The sequence below is a fragment of the Solea senegalensis genome, unplaced genomic scaffold (assembly GCF_019176455.1).
Source record: "Solea senegalensis isolate Sse05_10M unplaced genomic scaffold, IFAPA_SoseM_1 scf7180000012815, whole genome shotgun sequence".
In the NCBI taxonomy this organism is placed as follows: domain Eukaryota; kingdom Metazoa; phylum Chordata; class Actinopteri; order Pleuronectiformes; family Soleidae; genus Solea; species Solea senegalensis.
Window position 1 is genome coordinate 77840 of NW_025320702.1, and position 23925 is coordinate 101764.

General features: G+C 42.6%; 1 protein-coding gene across 15 annotated transcripts in view; it reads left to right on the forward strand.

The window, feature by feature from the left end:
* The window catches only part of LOC122760011 (voltage-dependent T-type calcium channel subunit alpha-1G-like), a 128031-nt gene that overhangs the window by 32405 nt on the left and 71701 nt on the right, over positions 1–23925 (forward strand). For 11 of the 15 annotated variants that reach the window (XM_044015068.1, XM_044015070.1, XM_044015071.1 and 8 more), the window contains exons 4-10: positions 1906–2065; positions 4969–5269; positions 5763–5855; positions 5989–6892; positions 7533–7936; positions 21879–22030; positions 22824–23009. In XM_044015068.1, the coding sequence (XP_043871003.1) occupies positions 1906–2065; positions 4969–5269; positions 5763–5855; positions 5989–6892; positions 7533–7936; positions 21879–22030; positions 22824–23009 (2200 nt within the window). The remainder of the gene's footprint in view (positions 1–1905; positions 2066–4968; positions 5270–5762; positions 5856–5988; positions 6893–7532; positions 7937–21878; positions 22031–22823; positions 23010–23925) is intronic. The other 4 variants (XM_044015061.1, XM_044015069.1, XM_044015067.1 and 1 more) reach the window with 1 other exon arrangement.

Consider the following 23925-nt stretch of genomic DNA (forward strand, 5'->3'; position numbering starts at 1 on the left):
GTTCTGTACTCTATACAGGGAGGAAAGAAACATTATCTTTCAGCATCCGTCTGTAAATATGGAAAGATCCTCATGCAGATGGTACAGTAGATGAAAGGTGTCGGAATGTGGATCGAGTTTAACTCTCAATCATAAACATTCCCTGTGAAGTACATGTGTTCCATTTGAGGCAGCAGAGAGGGCTGCAATAAAAACCACATGGAAAAACCAACAAAAGCACTTTTTGTCCTCACAGTGTTTCTGTGCACGATCATGTTCGCAAATACACACACACACACAAAAACACAGATCGCACAAAAGACTTCTTTAAGTCTTTTATGTATTAAATACATTTGCGAACGTTTGATCAAGAGCTACTGAGTATGAAAATGAGTTTATTTTCTCTTTATGGAATCAAACTGAACAACAATTACCTTCATAAACAATCACCTGTGACCATTTAACCCATTCATCAATAATCACTATATCCAGACTGCGGTTCAGGGGAGATGATGACTTGTTCATCTCCTTATCCTCACTCCTTGTTTTGCTCTCTCCATCGTCTGTATATCTCCTTCTGTCCCTCCAGACGCAGTCTCTCGGCAGACGAGGTCTGTTGCCTCGTAAACAGAGGCTGACCCGGCCTCGCTAATTAGCCAGGAAACCCCTGATTAGAGACACAATCCTCATTATTGATGCCAACGAGACGGAGAGAGGGAGAGAGAGAAGGAAAAAAGATAGATAGATAGATCAGTAGGTTGATAGATGGTAAGGTAGACAGACAGATAGACAGACAGGTATGTATGTAGGTATACTGGTACTTTGACTCAGGACTCCTGTGTCACACCCAATTACAAACCTTTATTGAGGGAACGATGTTGCTAAGCACACTTTGCAAGGCCGTGCTTGATGTTTGCACACTTACACACATTCACACGCACTAACAAATCACTTCAGCAGCAATGTAGGTTCTGTCAGAGTACTGTATCTAGTGGTTTTTAGTGCGCTTATTGCTCCAGCAGCACTCACTGGAGCCGTTTGTTTTGGTCGCAGTAGAAAAATCACAGGAAAAAAGATACACACACTCAAAATGGGCATGGGTTGCCAGACCAGCTACAAAAATTGAGCGTGCATGATTGATATTATCATGTTAAATTAGTTTTCTGTATGAAAGTGACCTTTTATTTGCAAGTTCTCTCAAAAAACCCAAACAAAAACAGTGTTGACTCGTATCCTTGCACATTTTTAAAAGGTTATACTGAAATCCTGGCCCTTTCGTTTAGGGTATACAGCTTCTACCTGCACATGTCACACCAGAGGGAGTAGTTGTGACTTAAGGGATATTATGACAGTGAAGTGTGAGTGATTTACCATTTATAAGTGTCACAAAAGCCACCAGAACAGTATTTTATTCCTTTATCGGTTGCATTTTCATGTGTGGAAACAAGGAAATCCACCCTGGCAAATTTAGTGGATCACTCCTCTTTGTCAAGTGATCCACAACTCTGCTCTTCATCTGCGTGCGCCGCGTGGCCCCGCGTTGACAGCCGTCGTTTAATGAACTATTTCCAAAACACAAAACACTGAGAGGGTTTGTGCTGTTAATGTTAATGTGAAGTGGGCTATTATTACCATTTATTTTTCATTTAACAGTCAAACGTGACGACTGGCAAGTGCATAGTGTGATCAAATGAATAAAGGCATTGAAGTGTGCACTTGTAGAATGATACGTAATAGCTCGGCACTAGGCAGTGTGATTTGAGAGGTGATTGGACTGGCACTCATGTGGACCAGTCTTTTAAATGAGAAGCTCTGGATAAACAAGCCACTTAAAAAGTAAAAATAGGTTTAACGTTCGATGCAAGCGGTCATATGCACTCAAACAACTGTTGCTGTGTGTGTGCTGACCTTATCCTCGTCTCGCAGGTATGCGGATCCTGGTGACCCTGCTCCTCGACACCCTGCCTATGCTGGGAAACGTGCTGCTGCTCTGCTTCTTCGTCTTCTTCATATTCGGCATCGTGGGCGTCCAGCTGTGGGCCGGTCTGCTCAGAAACCGCTGCTTTGTGGAAGACAACTTCTCTTTGTGAGTTCCACTGTCTTATTGTCTATTTGGGATATTTTCCTTATGAGTTATTGTTGTTGTTTTGTTTTGTTTTGTTTTATTTTATGTAACCTTTGAATCAAGTTCTGCCTGACAACAACATCCAGTAAGAAGTATTAAATGTCAAACTAAGGAGTGCCAAAATCCAGTAGTGTCCTGGCCACCAAGGGCTGTGTGTAAAAAAATAATCAATGCTAATATTAATATAATATAGGGGACAAAATAAGCAGCACATCCCTCTGTGTTGTCAGTTTGTCACATGAGATGGAAGTCATTTTTTAAGAATTTTATGAATATCAATATTCAAATGAAGGATCCACAAGTGTTCCATGTCTCCACGTTAGTCACATGACACAAGCTACTGAAACAAAAGGGGATTTTATGTTAATATAAAGTAGGAGAAGCGTAAATTGATGTGAAATAGTACAAGAAACATCCCCATCCATTGATAATAATTCAAGTAGGCAAACCACACTTCTGACCATCTGCTCATTTTCCAGGCTGTCAGGTCACGGACGCATCATGAGCCATTATGGCCAGAATTATGAACAGAAGATCCAATTATTATTCACATCAACGGTGCACAAGGTGTACTTCCTCACCTGTTTATTATGTGACTCACCGAGCTCTGCTCAGACTGCAAACAGGTCGCCGGCAGGTCAAGGCGGAACTGTGAAGTTAACCTTAACCCTGCTCACTGAACTAGGTCATGAATAAAAGTCAATGAGGTTCTGGATTATAGAGTCTCATCACGGTGATGAATAGGAGACGGACAGGCCCCAGAAGTAATGAGAAGGACCCCATGTGGCATATGGTATATGGAACATGGGCCCCCATGACTTATTCATGCTCATCCGCGGCTTCATCACTCGCTATAGGATTTATGACATCTCAGAGCCGTAATTTAAATTCATGCGTAATGGCTGTGGTGAGCTAGCATTTTTTTTTTTGTCATCATCATCAATTTTTGGACATTCCTCTTGTTTCTGCAATTCTGTGTCAGATGAATGGCACTGAATTCAGTTTTAATGCTCTTTAATTCACATCCCTGACACATACTCTGCTTTGGCAACGTTCCTGCTGTTAGCTGTTAGCCATGTTGACAGCAGCTCTTTATCAGAATGCACACAGTAGCAGCCACATCCAGCGTGTCATGTTGGGGCGGAAATAAACTGAACTGTTCCATATTGAGGTGTTTTTTTTTTTAGATCATTCCCAAGTGATAGATGTATTTTTTATAGAATATTTGAATGCATTAATATAATATGGTCCAGAAACTGGGGCTAAGCCAGTCCCAGAATTTGAGGCTGCTATGCTAAGTATGCAGATTCCTCCACTTTATACAAACTGGACTGGGGTCTCAGCAGACTTTTGGCACCAGGTTTACAGGTGGATCTCCCCATTATTGTGTCGATCAGTGAAATCAGCCACTGGACAGCCGTCCATTGTGTGACCGCTTAATCCAACAAATGAAGGTCACAGGTCACTGGAGTCAATCTCAGCTGACGGGGCCAAAGGTTGGCTACAGGTCAACATATTCATACCAAAGGCCCTTGTTCCGACCGGGCCACTGGACACTTTTTCATGTAAAACCTGTAGACTTTGGGACTTTAGACTTTTTGCCTGCATGACTGCATTAGAATTTGTTTCATTCAGGTAATTAATGGCAAGGATAAATTGCGTCTTCCATTCTATTTAATGTGTCTGACCGCTCAAAACGATAAAACTGGTTGTATTGTCGGAAACTCTCGTTGTCAATCATCTCAGTGTACGCTGATGACCTGGTCATTTCCGGTCAATGCGGTGCCGGGCTGCTGCAATTACCTAAGTTGTGCTCGCGGTACGCATCAGATATAACACCCAAAAGAGTAATATTATGGCAGTCAGAAGCAGAGAGGGCAGGAGATGAGTTCCCCCTGCTTTTTATTTGTGTGACACTCCCGCAATAACATACAAGGAAATACAATCCGCGAGTTAAATGATGATGGAGATATTTATTGGCAATGTGGTAAAGTTTATGCTCAGGCTATTACGCTGCTTCATGTGCTCTGTCGATGTTAATTAACTGATATTGATAGCCCTTTTGCACACATTGGTGCCATTCTAAGAAAAGCAGTATGAATAAGCTCATGGTGGCCTCATGAACATGCATCGAGTGCTGGTCATGTTTTTGTGTACCCATCTCCTATTTCATTTTTTTTTTAGTTTTATTTGCTATGGACCATCTTGTGAGTCTGTATTTAAGTTTTAACAGAGTTGACTTACAAGCTGCACCTGGTCATCATTTCAAAAACACATTGGAAATCATTGTAAGTCAAGCACACCGCTATACTGTAATTCAGGGGTGTCAAACTCATTTTTGTTCAGGGGCCACATACAGCACAATTTGATCTCAAGGGGGCCCGACGAGTAAAAATAGCAAAATAATAGAATAATAACCTATGAACAACAAGAACTCCTTTGTTTTTTCTCCTTTGTTGTACATTTAATGAAGGATAATTTGACAAAACATGAAATTTCTTGGGAAATATAAGTGCAATTTCAACAATATCATGCCTAAATTTACTATTTACACAGCACACTGGATCTATAAAGGCACAAACATTTAGTCAAGGGTATCTGGAGCATTTGACATTACGTTTAGATGTGTGAAATTTTAACAAATTCATCCTGTGGGCCGGATTGGACCCTCTGGCGGGCCGGTTGTGGCCCTCGGGCCGTATGTTTGACACCTCTGCTGTAATTGATGCTTGGCGCCAAAGCAGTCACTGGTTAACCACTCACTGTCAGTCACCTGTCAGTAAGATAATCTATGTCTATATTCAGAACGTTAGAAAGGTTGATTTGACTTTTCTTGTCTCTGAATCCTCTTCTTCTCCCTCAAGCCCCCTGTCTGTGAAGGCGGAGAAGCTGCACGACTACTACCAGACCGAAAATGACGACGAGGGCCCCTTCATCTGCTCTCAGCGACGGGACAACGGCATGAGGGACTGCGGCTCGGTGCCCAAGCTGTACGAGGGAGGCGTGCAGTGCAACCTGGACATGGAGTCGTACAACAACACCGACAACACCACTTGCGTCAACTGGAACCAGTACTACACCAAGTGCACCGCTGGCCCGCGCAACCCTTTCAAGGATGCCATCAACTTTGACAACATCTGCTACGCCTGGATCGCCATCTTTCAGGTAAACAGAGCTACACCTGAATAATGGTTTGATTTTCAATCGTTGATTAGCAGTTTTAGTTCAGGTACTTTATGGTTTGGGTGACATAAGCCTGTAATTCAAGACGGTGGCACTCAAAGGCTCAGTGGATTTACAAGATCCCACAGTCACAGTCACATCAGGCTGCAGTCTCATTTTTCCACTCCATTTGTTTGCTATCTGCGCGTCATTTAAAAAAAAAGCCTTTTGTTGGAGTTTTCATTCGTGGCCGTCTCGCTCAAGGGGGTAATTTTGGAGGACGAAAGCCAGATTGGAGATGAGTTTTCCCATAAGTCTGGCTGCTGCTCTGGGTTGTCTGTGTGGGGTAAAGCACACAAGACAGTTGTTGGGGATTTGTCTTTTGCGGAGTCTTGGATCATTGAACTTGAAAACATGATGTATTTTAGTTCCACTTTCAGCCTTCTCTCTGTTTTGGCTGATCTCTCTTTTTCCTCTTTTGTTGCCTCTCCTTTAGGTGATTACTTTGGAGGGCTGGGTGGATATCATGTACTTTGTGATGGATGCGCACTCCTTCTACAACTTCATCTACTTCATCCTGCTAATTATCGTAAGTGCCACTCCGCGGTGCCACCAGCTGTGAGCTGATAATTGAAAAAAGTGGGTCAGTCAGGGTGACGGGCGTGTGAGCCTTCATAGTGAGTGAGGGAATAACAGTGTCATCTACCCCTCCTTGTTTTCAGATCGGCTCATTCTTCATGATCAATCTGTGCCTGGTCGTCATCGCAACTCAGTTCTCGGAGACCAAGCAGAGGGAGAGCCAGCTGATGAAGGAGCAGCGGGTGCGCTTCATGTCCAACGCTAGCACACTGGCCTCCCTCTCAGAGCCAGGATCCTGCTATGATGAGCTCCTCAAGTACCTGGTTCATATTATCCAAAAGGGGGCCAAACAAGTGGCCCATGTGTGCAGGTTCTTGGCTCGGCGTGCTGGGTTCAACATAGCTGCTTCGCCCCCACCCGTGGACCCTCAACGTAGCCAGAGTCAGAGGAGGAGGAGGAGGAAGTCTTCCTGCAAGGGATCTGTGTCTGTTCATCACATGGTGCACCACCACCACCACCACCACCACTACCACCTGGGAAATGGAAGTATTAGGAGAGGAGGGAGTATACGATGTATGGAGGGTAGGGATGTGGAAGCTGGAGCTCATAACAACAATGGAGGGGGTCTTACGTCGGACAGTGGACACCTTGCTTTGGCGTCACCCACTTCTGTAACAGCAGCCACCTCTGATTCAAACCTTGTCACTTTGTCCAATCCCACTGTGGGAGCCGCAGATTTAGCTTCAGTTCGGAACGCATTCAACGTGGAAGCTCTTTGCAGTACCCCTTCTGGTACATGGACGGGGCCAACTCCAGGCTCCTTCTCTCTGGCCCCGGCTCCTGTGTCGAGGGCCATGAAGAGGAACTCGGTGCCCTTTGCCGCACCAGGTCCCAAAAACTATCCCACCCTGCAGGCCCGAGCACTGGAAGAGGCCAGACGTGGGAGTATTGCAACAAGCACTCTGACCAGCATCAACTTCAACCTCAATATCCCACCAAATGCCATGGAGAGACGATCGACCCTGGTGGACACACACTCGCCCACAGGTATGAGATGAGATGAGATTTAATGAGATTTATCCTGAAAAACCTGAATTTAGACACAATTAAGTCAAATGTGAGACTTTTGTTTGATTGGCTCCATTAGCTTCAGCAAGCTGCAGTGGATAGCTTTGCTGTGCTCTCTCCCATTAAGGAGAAACTTGGAAAGCATAATGGGCTTTGAAAGTAACAAGAGTATCTCATTAACTCAGAGTCAGTGTTTAATTTCAATTCCGGTGTAAATCAAGTGACACATATCTGGAAGTGTTCCTCTTTCTGTGCTTGATTTGTCACGATTACACTCCAAACCATAACGCCGCCCAAAGTGAGCTTCATGGTTTTTTTTTTCCTCCTGCGAGAGACAGAAAGAGTGTGAAGTCAGTCAATAAATATTAATCCCTCATGGACGAGTTTGCAGCCAGCTTCATCTGCACGTAGCCAAGTTCTTAAAGCCGGTGGGCTCAGCAAAAGCCAGACCAGGTCCATTCAGGTCATACAGTTGGTGGAAATGGGTCCTTACTCATTTACCACAAATATTCCCATAGCTGTCCAAAAATGTTTGTGTTCACTGCACGCTTTTGTTGTCGAATAAGAAATTCATGTCTCACATCAGAAAAACTGCCGTGTCCCCCTCTCTCGGTTTCAGCATCTGACCCTTCGCGCTCTGTTGCAGCCCAGCCCTCCAGCCAGCTGTCGGCCCGCGACCTCAGCGCCATCGACGCGGCCGCTTTCACGCTGGATCCCGAGAGCTGCCCCTACTGTGCCAAGGCCCTGGCTAACGAATCGGAGGGCAACGAGACCCCCGGTGACTCCGACAGCGAGGGCGTGTACGAGTTCACCCAGGACGTCCACCACAGGGACAGGAGGGACAGCCGGCAGCCCAAAAAGAAGCACCGTAGCCTGGGCAAAACAGCGGCGAGGGTGGTTCACTTCTGGAGGCTGGTGTGCGACACTTTCCGGAAGATCGTCGACAGCAAGTACTTCGGACGTGGGATTATGATCGCCATCCTGATCAATACTCTAAGCATGGGAATCGAGTACCATGAACAGGTTAGTGTGCATGTGTGTGTGTGTGCGCGCGCGCGTGGTTGAACGCAGCTGTTTTTATGGTTATTTCAAACTTCAGAATGGGAATTCAGACTGATTCATAAAGGGCAGTAAACATAAGGAAACATAATAAATAATGGTACTATCTTAACTCATAGATCATCTGGGTCTTTGTGTGTCACTCTTTGGGATTGTGTAAGCTGCACTGCTCCCACAGGCCCAACTGAAATTCCTGTTTTCTCTCGCTGGTCTCTTTTTGTTTACACAAGAGTAATTGCAGCCAGAGAGTCAGAACGAGAGGGAGAGTATGGAAGACGGAGGAAAACGGAGAGTGACATCTGACAGAGATTTTCTCTCACTGTCTTGATTCAATCTCAAAGCTGTTGTTTTGGTTTTACTTCCTGCCCCGGGGGTCATTTCTCTTTCCTTTTTTTTTTTTTCTTTTTTTAACACTTGAAATTAACCTGCGGTCAGTATCGCGATAACGTATCTGGCTCGCAAATGAGGCGCGCTAACGTGAGGTGTAAATGCGTGCAGAACACACGGGGGTTGGCAGTGCGATCTAATCAGCCACATCTGGAGTTCATCTGACACTCATTGCGATCAGACCTCACTAATGTGTCACTAATGTGAGTTTGTAAGGTCATTGAACTCCTCCTCCTCCTGCTGTCTTATCTTACAATGGTCATTGACTTCTCCCTATATTGCATCTATAAATCATTTGTAGACCATATTGAGACGCAGACAGAACTGAAAACAGCCAGAAACTGCATGTAGATACAAAATGAAGGTCTAGTTCATTCAGGTTGGTTGTTCATAACACTGAATAGGATTAAAAAACAGAGTCCTTGTCGATTTGGGGTAAGGTCTGGTCCTTTTTCTCTTGGGCTTGTTTGAGTTTACGCAAGAAAATGTGACCTGAATCACGATCTACTACCATCTGAATGTTAAGTGCTGGTATAAATGGATCTAGATACAGTCATATTGCATCTTAGTGCCTCAAGGCCTGATGACATGCTCCACACTAAGCATCTCAACGAACGAAAATTTGCCGATCACGTGATCCTGAGTGGTTCGTTCAACTTTTTAACGCACAAATTCCACGTCCACGAAAACAATACATCGCTCATATTAGACTGTGAATAATAAAATAAGGCTGAAGGAACACTGGAGAAAAGTTAATATAGATAAGATATAGACATTTCCATAACTTAAAAGAGGGTTTAAGTGCCATCAGATTCCTGTATCTAAACTTACATGTTGATCCGGTGCCAGAACTCTCTCTTATTTCCACCCCATTTTAATTCCTAAAACCTCACTGCATGAAAAACCGGTTTCTCATTCAGGAGATTGCTGTGGCTACAGAGCTGGCAGCTCACCGTGCAAGAGAACCAGGACGTTATAATAAGACATGACAAAGAAACCCTTATTGAATGTGGACCAGTCACGTCTTGGCTGATACCCAAGCCACAGGCGCAGGTCAGCACCGGAGCATCATACTGGTCATTTCCTTCCGACACGTATTAAACAAAGTCCAATTATAGGATATATTTTAGGAGGAAATGCTACTATTTGGATGGAGAAGGTGAAGAGGTTCATCAGGATCCGTGTGTAAGGGTGTCGTCACGCTTCATGTTGGCACAGCTCGGTTCATATGAAATGACAAGTTGAGTTTTTTTGCCCAATGCAGGAAGGAATCAGCACATGTGGCTTGTGTGTTGTATTTTTTTGGCACGTGCGATTGTTTATAGAAATTACATAACACAAGTGGTGTGTGTGTGTGTGTGTGTGTGTGTGTGTGTGTGTGTGTGTGTGTGTGTGTGTGTGTGTGGAGGTGTGTACTAGGAAATCTAGGAAGCCTGGCCAGGTTTTATGGGGTTATTTTTCAATCCCTGACCCGGTACCGATAAACATATCCAGATGCCTAGAATCCTCACACACACCCCTTTTCATTGCCCTTCCTTGTTCCCCTTCTTTTGTCGTCTCCTTGTTTTCTTCCATTCTCTTTTCCACTTTCCTCTTCACCTTGCTCTTGTCTCCTCCCCACCTTTTGTCCTTCCTCCAAATGCTCTTTTCCTAGTTTGAGTAACATGGATCCCTCCAGTCTCCCGACAGGCTGCTGAAAGCCTTGCGGAGACGCTTCATTGATTGTAAGCCCGTCGACATCAAATAGACACAAGGATCCCTAAGCCAGTGTTTGTCTCTGTAACTCCGTCCACATGGAGGAGAGGCTGCAGAGGAGGTTTTGATTTCCATACGTCCTGCAGCCAAGTTTTCTGTCTGTACTTTTCTTTTTGCACTCGGAGCTCTTTGCTGCTGCTGCTGCTGCCACTGCAACACACAGCGCTGTGGTTTCACCTTCTGTGGTCGGGAGCGCTGCACAGGCTGAAAACTGATTACTGTCACACTTAGTCCATCAAAAAACAGAGTCCTTGAAGTCTTTCCCAACTGTGGAGTCAACATATTATGTCAATGCAAGTGGGATTTCAATACATTTGCCAGTGAGGTCTATTAGATTGACTTGATTTGATGCAACCTGCCATTCTGTGCTCAGCACCATGCGGCACGCACTGAAGGGAAGTCGTCTTACTGATGTGTTGGCTCAAGGTTTGACTGGGTGTTTGATTTGTTGAAGTGGTTTGTGATGTCTGTGGGTTTTTTTTTCCCCCACTACTGCTGCTCTGATTCCACATGATCTAAACTATAAGGGATTTTCAGTTTGGAGAAGAAAAAGGGATTAAGTAAAAGTCACGCTGAGTGCTTTACAAATGAGAGTGCCCCCCTTAGCAAGTAATTGCTCGTGTGGTGATGGGTGTAATGGTCTCATTTGCACATAATGATTCAAATCAACTGTTAAACTGTTGCCTATAGTTGGGTAAAGTGTGCTTTTTGCACATCCTCAGTAAAATCCCTTCGCAGAGACATGATTTAATTGGGACCCTGGGTCAAGTAAAATCAGGGACTTCTGATATACCAGCTCCACTTTAAGTCTTTCTGCTTCGACTCTTTGTTCCCCCCAACAAATCTCAACACCAAAGAGGTGTACCGCGCCTATAATGCACTCAAGCAAGTTGGCCCTCGAGAGATAAGTCATTGCCTAAAACTTTACTACGGAGTAAAATACTTCCAGAAGTGGTTTACAGTATTTTACAGTGGCCAAAACAGTGATGCGCAAATCAAATTTTGGATATTGACTCCAGTTCCGCCCATTATCCATACTGTTTATACTTTAATGATGGTGCGGAGAGTTGGAGCCCATCCCAGATGACATTAGAGCAAGAGAGAGGGTAGAGTCCGACACATAGAGACGACCATTCACGCTCACATTTACACCTATGGCGGAGTTAGAGTCTCCCATTAACCTGTGAGGAAGCCAGAAAACCTTCCACACTCAACTGTGCCGCCCTTACGGACTCCAATGCTCCACACAACTCTAAATTAACCACAACACCACTGATCCACGATCTACTGAGTAGCAACTAATCGTCTCCATAGAGGGCTTTTACTGTGAAACAGCAGCACAAAACAACGTATGCAATTAAGAATACAACAACTTACCTCAAATGTGGACAGTTTCCCAACATTAGCAGCCAAAATCTGTGTGTATCTGCGAGTCAACGCTTCCCACATTCATCAACCGGGTTTAGTTTCCACTCCGACCACTAATTGGCGGTAAAATGCTACCAAATACGATCCATTGAATATTTGGAACAGCCGGCAGTTTGTTAGTGGGATACATACACTATTCACACTGGAAACAGTTTGAGGCAAATTCGCGGCAATCCTCCAAAAAGGGTTTAATACAATTAAGTATGTATGGATAAAAGCGTCTGCTAAATGACATGTAATGTAATGTAAAGTATTGTTTGCTGCTAGGTGTTGTTTTTACACGCACTCCGATATAAATCACGACCAGCGATTTATTTTCTTCCAGTGTTTAAACAAATCGAAAAGAAACTTAAACCCGAGCACAGTAGAAAACGGTTTACCCCGATTAAATCGGGCAACACCTGAATAAATACAGCCCCTAGTGGTTGGGGGGCTGTATGGCTTCCTACACCAGGATTGCAAAGTTCAATTGCTCAATTCAGTCTGTCTTTATTTATTTTCATCCTGCTTTGCGAGAAAATCAAAGATTGGAGTCGCTATCATTGCCATAAACTTAAACCCGTACGCCTCTCTGACAGATAGAGATAAAACTTCCTATGAGTCTGGGTTTGTGTTTAGGGGTAAAAAACCAAAAAGTGTTGCTTCCAAAAAAATCAGCCGTGTAAGGATGACACCTGTATTGATTGACTAGTTTTTCAGTCCGATTTAAATATATATTTAAATAAACTGCAACGCTAATTCCGCACTTTTTAGACACCAGGATGACGGGACCTCATTCCCAGAATGTAAACAGTGTCCGCCATATTTGCTAACAGCTACGCTAACAGGACCAAAGAAAAGAATGAACTTATCCCTCAACTCAGGGGAAACTGAGTTTGGGAAGCAGAACTTTTCAAAAGTACTACCCCTAGTCTAGTAATACAAAGCTAAATGCAAGTATTCCTAACTTTAACCTAACTAAAATGAAAAATCTCAGAAATTAGCTACCTCATTAGGGCCTCCATGAGGACTACAGGTGCTGACAGTGTTTACCCCAGAAAAGGTCCTTAAGAGGTCACACTACAGATCGGACAAATATGTATTGTTTATTTATGGTTCTGACTGTGTCGTGAGGAGGGTCTTGACACGCTAAGATTCCACCCCTGTGCGGTAAACGACGGAGAAGGCATGCAGACCTGGTCCAGGTGCAAAGTGAATCAAATTTCAAGGACGATCTGTAAAGTCCGCTCAGCGTCAATAATTACGTATCATGTGCTTATTAATTGTGAATTATGCTCCATGCGAGCAGGATGTGTGTGTGTGTGTATCTGGCAGAGGGGGACGCACTGATTCTCTGCAGCTGTGTGTTCGCACGTGTATGAATCAGTGTTTCTGGATGCAGATGGTCATATTTTTGCCACACACACATAAAAAACAACAACTTTGAAATAATATCAGATTTGGTTTGGTTGATTTCTCATCAGACTGTCTTCTGACTTTAATTAGTGGGATGTCAAAAGCGGTGTACGGAGCGGCATCCAGTCAACTTTGAATCACAGTTTGAAACCCGATGCTCTTGTTGACTGTGAAATATTAAGACTCGTGTCCCCGCTGACAGATGTTTGCAATAGTTGGGGACACGCAGTCATTTCTCTAATGTCTGATTACACGAGTACGACATTTGTGTACTGGAACGTCATATTTTTTCCCGTTACTGAAAATGTCATTTGAAAGTTCAACAGTTGCCATCTCGCAAATCCTGCTTGTATCTCAGATTAAAGGTAAGAAACTGTCTCCACGAAAACGCGGGGAACATGTTGAACGTGTTTCCTTCCTGGCTCAACCAAATGTTTTGCAAGTCTTGCGTCGGGTTCTTCTTCGTTTATGCTCTCTGTTGCCGCACTTCCTGGTGGAATCCGTGGATTTGCAAGGGGGGGAAATCAAATCTGTCTCCAACGTCCTGAGACTTTACATGTGTCTCCTCATGTCTGTGCAGGCGGAGACTAAATGCAAACAGAATCGGGACCAGCTCATTGTGTTGGCCGCCGAGACTTTTCAGTAAAAGCAGCTGCAGCCGGAGACGAGGACGCGGGCAGTGAGAGGGAATCAAATGCAGTGAAACTGTGAGCTGCCAACATTTGAAAAGAATGAGGTGAAACGTGCAAAAAAACAGTTGAGTCTGCTCTTTGACCGTTTACCTACACCTACTGTAGACTTCGAGGGTAAATCAGGACAGTGTCTCTTTGTTTCCCCTCTCTGTCATTTTGACGTCACGTACACCACTGTGTCAGGAAACAATGCTTCAGAAGCAGGAAACACAACACACAAAATATGTTATTGTGGTTCCATTTCAAATTAATGAATCAGCAGAATAAAATCGTATCTGAAAAGATGCAACGTCATCACGTACACGGCCAAAGTAAAGTAGAATAAGAAAGAGGTAGCTGGATCCAATAAAACCAGTCATTACAAGTTGTACCATTTACATTCCCACTATAGATACCACTGGACAGTTTTTGACCCATTGCTCATATAAATTATAGTTTTTTCCAGCAATAGGTTGATCTGATTTGACTGGATATCAGTTATTAGCAGTGTTGGGCACTTTTTATTAGCTATCCAATTCAATCCAATCCAATCCAACTTTATTTATAAAGCACTTTAAAAAAACAACAGCTGAACAAAGTGCTGCACATCAGAGAATATAGTTTCTAGTTACAAAAAGTAACTGAGTTAGTAACTGAGTTTCTTCATTGTAAAAGTAACTAGTTAAAAGGGAAAGTAATATTGCATTACTAATGTTCTAATTATGTCAAGGAATTTGGATCCTCCCCCAAAGAAAGTTTAAATTCCACTGTATGTTCAATTATTTGTAATAAAACTGAATATTAAATATGTTTGAAAACATTGTACGCTAATCTACACTACTTTAATGTTATTTTAATGTTTTTATGTTTTTAATAGTAGAGCAGTGAAACACAACAGATGACCTTCCAGTTTGTCCAGTTTTATTTCAATGTTCTTCTTTTCATTCGTTATTATATATAATAACAGGAAATGATCAGAAGCCACTGCTCAAAACGTTTAACACATATTGACATTTTACCTCCTGACTTGTAATTTCTGCATTTACACACAAACACACACTCTCCCCCTACTACGTGTTTGTCATGTACGACTGCGACAGATACCATCCACACACACACACACACACACACACACACACAATTTGTTCTCCCGCAAACCCATCGGTGTGTGAGCAGCTCCAGGGCCCGAACCCTCACTGTCCGTGACACACAGCAGATCCGCCTGTCCGCTTCTTATCTCCTTTAATGCAAACTCACCCAAACACTACATATGGAGACATGCGTGCTTCCACTGGCGAGGTTGTGTACCACAAGCGTCAAAGTATGTGCGACACAGACATGGAGGGATAAAAAGGACGATTAAATCGAGTGTTGGATAGAGATGACAGAGTGTAAGGACGTGGAGGTGAAAGGTCAAAGGGGCTGAGAAGTGAAGGTGGACGGCGTCTGCTTTGTCTCTCCGTGCAGTTTAAGAGCATTGCCATTTATGGTGGAGCTGATGGAATAGTTGTGCGTCTGCCAAATATTCGACACAGCCCGTAGTCTATTTACTTGGGGAAGGTCAACGTCTCTCTAACTATATAGAGGAAACTTCCCCTTGTCTTTATGGCCACAGTGGCAGCCTGCTCTTCTTCTTCTTCTTCCCCGCTTCCTTTCCTCTAAAGCTCTCTTGTCAGCCCGTTTCCACTCCCCTGATGAACGCTGATGCCAGAGTAGCTTGAGGAAATGTTCAGAAGCGCAGAGAAGACAGAGGTGTCAGGGGAGAAGATGCTGAGATGTCGTTCTTCCTGTTTCGGAAAGCGTTGCTGTTGTTGTTGTTGTTGTTGCTGCGGAATCCTTTTCGTATCAACATGATTATAGATTCAGTTTGTAGCTGCACAAAGTGAGCTGAGGTGACTTCGGGGTCACTTCATCAACCTAAGCCATGGTTTGACAACTGACTTCATTCATTTTGACAAGTGCTGAGAGCCAGTCTTTAAACGTTTGATCCTGTTTTGTGACTTAATGGGGATGTGTTTGCTTTATCAATAGGATCAAGAACCTATGTAGCCTTCAGTTAGCATTAAAACTGTGGCCTCCTGCAAAAAACAAGTACTTTATTTCTGTCTTCAATTTCTGCCAACTCCGATACATCAAGAAAAATCATACTCAGAAGCCATATAAGCTGCGGCAGTTTAGGGAAGTCTTGTAAGTATTTGGACAAATAAAACGTGAGATCTTGAATCCCTCAGAAAGCTTAACAGGAGCTTTGTGTGGATAAAAGAGCATTAACAAACACAGATGTGTGTGATGGTAGAATTAAGATCCAAGAACAGATTTGACAGTGAGGTCCAGTCAGTGATTGACTGAGGGCTGTTGTGAAATGAAAGTTTTTTTATCCTCCGTTTCAGCCACGTTACCCTCTGTTTTTGTCTCGCTCCATAACAAACCCACCCTGACAATTACATTTTAAGAGGTAGGATTAGGTTTAGTCATGAGGATTGAGAGTTTTTACACCGTGTCTATCTCGGTGTGTTTTCTATTCTGTATTTCACACGTGCACTAAATAAATGTCTCCTATTTTCCACACCAAAACAAAGACAGTGGAAAGATGGTTTTGCTCTGCTTGTTCCTTCACCCCGACACAGCTTTTATTCTTGCCTTGTCTGAGGAACACAGACCTGGCATCTGAAGACGCTGGCCGCCCTCCAAGTCAGGCATGAGAAAAGTGTTTTTATAATTTGTACAGTGTTGAGACAGAGAGAGAAAAAAAACAGCAACAGCTTCTAATCCTGGTTTATACAGGACGGCCTTTTCCAGTCCTGAAGCCATTAAAGTCAAATGAGGAGAATCAATGAGGTGATCAAATGTTCGATTCTCTTATTTCTTGGTTCAGTGGATGTCAAGTAGCATACTGCCTACATTTAACAACTTATACTTTCTGGCTCCTACTCTCAAATTCCCTTTTTATGCTTGTTTTCTAACCACAATATTTGACTTACTTTTAAGTAAAAAAATTAACAGTAAATTTTTTTTGCTGTTTTTTACTTTTTTACTTTTAATGTGATCACTCCATTTCAGTAGATATATGTCATATTAAATTAAATATACTACAATTAAATCAAATTTAATATTATATTATTGAACGCCAGTTCACAAAGTAAATTGGGCCTAGGTTTGAACCCTGTGGAGCACCAGATTTAAACGAATAGTTTGACATTTAGGAAAATGATTAATTATTTGCATTTGGACAGGTCAAATTTGTTTTTGTTTGTGATTTTGTTTTTGTTTTACCTTCAGACTCAGTGAATTTCAGACATCTTGTTTAATATGTGTTAAAATGGAAATTATCGGAGGCCATAATTGACCTTCTGTAGCTGCTGTGCCGGTCAACCCTAGAAACATCATTATCATTCTCCTTTAGTATTACATCCTTAATTATTGTTCTTATTATTATTAATAAAACAATGTTAATGCAGATCATCCAAGTGTCCAATTGAAACAAATCTTATCAAATTTTCTTAACAAATTTTATCACTGTTATTAAATCAGAACCAACAAACCAACAGTAATGGGGAGTGAAATATTCTTCTTCTCATGCTTGAAATGTCCTCTTCTGTGGCATGCCTGAGCAAACCACTTGATTAATCTAACACAAACACACCCACACACACACACGCATACCAGACGCGGTGCTGCATCATTGACAGTCTGGAGCGGAGCGGGACGCAGCATCCCATTTAGATTAGATCACATCAGATTAGGTGACGTTACATTTGCGCTAACCAGATTACACTATTCCTCATCTAACACACTTTGCCTCCTAATGCTCCTTCAGCCTCATTACCCAGGACACGACCATCGAAGGAAGCAATTAGGGGAGGGGGTGATGTCTTTCTCACTTATAAACTCATACCACTGGACACATCTATCTCTCTCTGGGTTGTAAACACACCTCAGTGGTCATCAGTCAATTAGGAAATTCCTCCTGTTTGATGAGCTAACGGCTGTGTTCTTCTTGTCTGCGCCGTCGTGTCGTGGGTGTATTTTTTATTTATTTTTTTAACCATGGCTTTTCTTTGTGTGAGAAAGACTTTTATGGTGCTATTCTGCTGCAGTAATCGTGCATGATGTCTGAGGAATGTCTCATATACAGGCTGAAACAATAGCAGAGCAGAAACAGTTGGGGAAATAATGACCAACACCTCAGTCTTAAGGCCAGATGTCTGCAGTCCAAGTCTCACCTCATAAAAATTGTACTTCTGGTCCTGGCTTATCAAGTGCATTAATTATTAGACAAATACGTTGTGCATACAGTATGTTTACATGGTAATTAGTGTGGGAATAGACCTCAGTGTGTGGGGTTATGTGTGTGGCCTGTGGATGTGAGTGCACGTGCTGTGTGTCTGTGTGTTTCCACATAACAGTGTGTGAGGGCATTCATCTGACAGAGAACGCACAAACATCCAAGTGTCCCTGCCTTTGTTTACCCTTTGAACCTCTCTTGATGAATCAGTGAGAGCGTACACACACGCACGAAGGACTCGCCGCTTCCAAAATGGACACAATAAAGCCAATGGGATCAAACAGTCGAATTTTGTATCCGCATCTGCAAGCTCGGCGCGAGACACGAGGCACACAGACAGCGAGGTGAGATGCGAGAGGAAACAGAGCAAGGCTTGTTTTTCAGGAAGTGAGGTTCACTGGCAGGAGCTGAGCTGCAGCCCTTGGGCAAATTATTCTTTCATAACAAGGAGGGGGAAGATGTCACCCCTTACATATCCTCCACAGCGCCCTTTTAGCATAGCTACATGATCATACCTCATCTCATTTCTCCGTACAATTATCTGTTGCCTTTTCAGTTGACAGCTTTAAATAGCAGTGACACTGAATTTGAACTTGTGCTCACTGAGTTTCATGCAGTTTAAGTTTTTTTTTTTATACCATATTTGTGACAAAAGAAAATGTTAATTGCAAGGATTTTACGACGATTCCGTCGACAGCTTAAAGTTCAGTGCAGCGGTGATTAGACAGCAAGGGAAGCTCAGCTTCTTCTAAAATGTTGTATTACATTTTAATACTAAATGGGAGCTAGAACAAGATTAGTACGTGTCAGAAGTGCGTTCAGAAGGATGGCTCGTCATTCGTCACTTCCACGGAAGCTCAGCTTCTCTGGGAGTCAGTGGAGCAGGGGGTGGGGCTCGCACGCTGGGATTCTGCGTGATGATTGGAGGAACTACCTGAAAGGCGGAACCTGTTTTTGATTGACAGCGTTGCAGCAACACACACGACAGCGGAGCCTTTATGCCTCAGTCCTGTGTGGATTTTGCGAGTGAAGTCTGTAGACAAATAGCTGCTCGTTGTGTGTTATTTGCTCGGCGATATAGATCATTTTCATTTGTACATATACACATATAATTTCAGTTTTACACAATTCTCACATTTGTTTGCACAATTTATGTAAAGATTTATTTATCAATAATGGGCCTGAAATTAGCTTCAAACACCAGCAACTGCCACTGGTTGAGTGGCTCTTTATTGAGCATGTTTAATGTTGTGTTGCTGTTTTATGGTCACTGTATGTTAGACTTTATTATTGTCAGTCAAACTGTGCACAACAGAACAAAATTGCATGAATACGATTAAAAAGAAGCACAGATGTGGTGATTTAAATTTATTTATACATAAATTCTGCCCCCCACTCTAACTAGTCACGTTTAACAATGAAATGTAAATACAACAGCACATTTGATGACATTTTAGAGGAAGCACAGCTTCTCATACTGTCTTAGAGCAATCGCCTCTGGAGTAAACACATACTGGTATATTACATCATGAAAGAAAAAAAAGGAATAACAATATGATTGTCTAGCTTTCAAAGCACATTTCTTTAATCTCAGTTATATATTCAAAAACAATTATATTGTGTTTACATAAATACATCTGTAATCGCCTTAATTACTTATGCTAACCGGGTGTTCTTACTGCCCCAGTGGCCCCTTAAGCGATAATTAAGGCCCTCCTGATGCAGATAGTTTGACCCTGGATTGCTGCTCACATTATGTTTCCCGCCAACCATGATCTTTCCTCAACCTTAGCCAATTAGTTTCAGTGTTGTAAGCCTTAGATGCAGCAGTCAAGTACAGCACAAGTCATGTAGGTTACTTTGAAAAAATAATACAAACTATTAAATGCAGAGATATGAGGACTTGTTAAAAGCTGCAGTGACTACAAGTTTGCTGTTATTCTGGAAAAAGCCAGTCAAATTCAGTTTTGAAGTTTCACCCAGTCAGTTATGGTGTAATAGTGGGCCTCTGTGATGTTGGACTCTTTGCCTGAAGCTAAATTCATGTCATCATTCCTTGTGGGAATAATGACTTAACACAGAGCAACGACTTAAAAGTGTCAAGCTTTTTGGAACAAGTCTTAGTGAAGTTTCCTGTAGCCTTTGGTTGTTTTACACAAACCTAACAAGTTCAAGTTCTTGCTAATGTCTGCATCAAAGAATAGAGCTACTTGTGTAGGTTAGCATGCTATGTTAGCATGGCAACATTAAGATTGACAAAATGCCTCTCAACACCACCTGTAAAACTATCTACAACAATGTTTACATCCAGGGAATTTGCTATTCACCCACTGCTGAATAAAAAAAGTATTATATTATATTGTTTAGCTGTAAATTAACCTGAGAAAACGTGCTCAAATATGCTATTTAAGAATGATATTGACATTAGACAGAGTAAGGTTAGCTGTTTCCATGCTAGGCTAATCTGCTGCTTGTTGCATTTGTTTGCAGTCTTTTATCCAATTTAGATGAAGCATTAGCCTTATGTTGTAGTGTCTTTTTCTTAATTAACATGTCGGTGACATAAAATGCATAAATATACAAGATTTTATATATAAATTGATTTTTGGTTTGAATTAAATGAAATATTACAAGTATCAGGGAGTATGTGAGTTTAAATTGTAAACAAAAATGGCCCTAGGGTTGAGCCCTGTGGATCACCAGATTTCAAAGAATAGATTGAGATGAGGAGAAAATGTACTTATTTGCATTTGCGCAGAGAGGTTGACTTTTTAAAGGTGTTTTTGTTTTAGTTTCAGGCTCGCTCTTCAAACTTTTCAACTTTTGACTGTGTGTCACATCACATGTTATGCTATAGGCTAATGTGCTGCTTGCTATAGATTGGGTTTCCCTCATATTTGTTTCCAAAAACCTTTCTGCGAAATCAAGTTGTATTTACTTTACCGCATTTAAAATGTTTATTCCTTAAAAGCACTCACTCATATGACCTGAAATCAGTGAAACAATAGTGGCAACAGTAGACCTGGTTCTCTGAAGCGGCTGCAATCAACCGGTGATGTTAGTGTCTGTATTCATTTCTCTGCTAGAGTTGAGTAATCGCTGCTTAAACAGTCATGGTGTGCAGTGATTGGTGGCGGCCCACCAGTACAGGCTACATCACACACTCTGTGTTTACATTACTGTACGTGGTTCTGCTTTTGAGACAGTGTTTCTGCCAAGATGACATCTCTATTTACACACACGCTCATATGTTACACATTCACTTACACATTTATGTTGGAGAACATGCAAACAAAGATAAGGCCTTAAACACCCGCCATCCCCTGTCATGTTAGTGTAATGTGTTTGTACGTGTGATGCCATGATTTGAGTTATGTAAACTGTTTAATGCATAGAGATGAAAGGCCTGGTGGATCCTGCCTGGGGTGTTCCACAGTCCACAGGCACATGACAGCGTTTCCATCGGCTCTTTTCTCCTCCGCCGGTAATTACGAGCACCGGCTGTAGACAAGTGATTTACATACTGTGTCGCATTTGGATTTCGCTGCGCCTTTTATCTTTTGGATCAGGTTCTGTCTCTTGTCTGTCTGCTTGTTCTCGTTTGCCTGTTTTTTCAGGCGCTACACCCACGCTCAGATGCTGGCCCTCTCGCACTCACACATACACAGCTCTTGCCAGTTGTTTGATGTGGATGTAAGCGAGAGCACGACTCTCTGATGAGCTCGGAGCAGACGCTCCAGACACATTCAGTGTGTATTCCGTGTGACAGAAGGTAGCTGTGTGTGAATAGGCGGATTAGTCAGACTTGAATTGAATTTCATTCGCTGCCATATTGCTTCGTGCACGTGTGGCACTGCAGGTGTTGTTGTTTCAGTTACAATAACGCGTTGCTGTGCGATTTTGCAGGTCTCATCATCGTTATACTTCCAGTACTGTGTATCAACAATGTCTTCCTCTTCTCTCTTCTCTTTGTCTGTGTCTCCAGCCTGATGAGTTGACCAATGCACTGGAGATCAGTAACATCGTGTTCACCAGCCTCTTCTCCCTGGAGATGCTGTTGAAGGTTTTGGTTTACGGGCCCTTTGGCTACATCAAGAACCCCTACAATATCTTTGATGGCATCATTGTGGTTATTAGGTGAGTTTGGAGACGAGGGTTTTGGAACAAAGAAGACCCGGGTTGGGTTTGCAACGCAGTGGGAAAACAAGGACCTTTCTGCTTGGAGTTTGCATGTTTTCCCCATGTGTGCGTGGGTTTCCTCCAGGTTTTCCTCCCACAGTCCAAAAACATGCAGATTTGAGTATTAGGCCAATTGGACACTTTAACTTGACCATGAGAGTGAATGGTTTGTCTCTATGTGGCCCTGTGATGGACTGGAAACCTGTCCAGGGTGTACTCCTCCTTTCGCCCTATGTCCGAAGGGATTAAACCCTCATGTGGAGGATAAAGTGGTAGAAGATGGATGGATTTTGTAACAAGTGATTTGTTTAAGGCTCTCTAAAAGTCAGATTATAATCCCATCTATCCCAACATTATGTTTCAGGAATACAAGAAAATCCTTACAAATTTGGCTCAAACGTTCCATTGGACATTAACTGAATATATTATAACTGATTAAAAACTCTGCCGAATACAAATAACATGTCAACATAGTTTGTACAGCTTTGTTTATTTAATTTTTCCCTATTTTAGATTTAAGTGTTTTTATGGTACTTTAATGGAAATTATTTGAGGTAAATTGATGCCATTTATTTATCTAAAATAGAACAGTTGACTCATTTACTGGTAACAAAATAAGTTAAACATTGATCTGTAACCAGGATTATAATCTTATTCAAATGTTTTGTCCTTATGTTGAACCATTTAACATCTTGTCCCATAATATTAAATAATGAATGATGTTTCCCTGTGTGCGTTTTTGTGTTCTCAGTGTGTGGGAGATTGTTGGCCAGCAGGGCGGCGGCCTCTCGGTGCTCAGAACCTTCCGGCTGATGCGGGTGTTGAAGTTGGTGCGCTTCATGCCGGCACTGCAGAGGCAGCTGGTGGTGCTGATGAAGACCATGGACAACGTGGCCACCTTCTGCATGCTCCTCATGCTCTTCATCTTCATCTTCAGGTAGCAAGGGTTAGAGCGAGGGATCAAGCCAAAAGGAGAAGGAAGGAGAAATTGATTGAGGTTGATCAGAAGATTGTCTTGATGGAATTGGAAGCACACAAAGCTGTGGAATTGAAAGAAAATTGGTAGATGAGCACCTGGTTAGTTCCATATGAGAAGGAAGTAGAGAGCGGTGAGGGGCAGAGGTCAGCGCAGACGAGTGACAGGAAGAATGAGATCAGTCGCTCTGATGACGAGGAGAATAGATTCGCTCTTTTTTTTGTCAGCGTTTCTCTTTTTCTGCCTCGTTAAGCAGTGTCGCCGAGTTTGACCAAAAACTAGAGTTACACAGGTTTTCTGCAGTTTTCAGACACCAACACACTCACTTGTGTTACCACACATGCAGTTTGAACAAAAACAGAATTAGAAGAAATACATTTCAGGTCATTTTGTACATAGTGTTTTAACCACTGAGGGGAAAAAATGAGGGAAATTGACCTGTTTAGGACTGTGTAGTGTTCTGTTGCATGATGGGAAAACATACTTGAATGTTAGGTCTCATCAGAATATCCACAAAGCTGTGTTGAAAGTCAAAACTCGTGGACTATGTTGTTTTTACTGGTGAAATTCTGAAAACAACCACTATCTGGTAGGAAATATGGGGCTTATGAACTGTAATGGAGAGTGCGGTTAACATAATTTCTTGAACGACAGGATCTTGCACCTCTGCAGTAGGACTGTGCTCGTGTTGTGTCTTGTGGGAAATATCTGTTGAGTTATTCTTTTCATTTCCTCAGTGGAGTGGAAAATAGTGGTGTCTCTCTGTGACTGCCACGGCTGTGACGCTCTCCATGGTGCTGAACTTGGACCTGGCATGAGAACTCTCCTTGCAATCTGTTTTGTTTTGGCAAAGTTTTTGCCTCAGTGCATTGTGGGT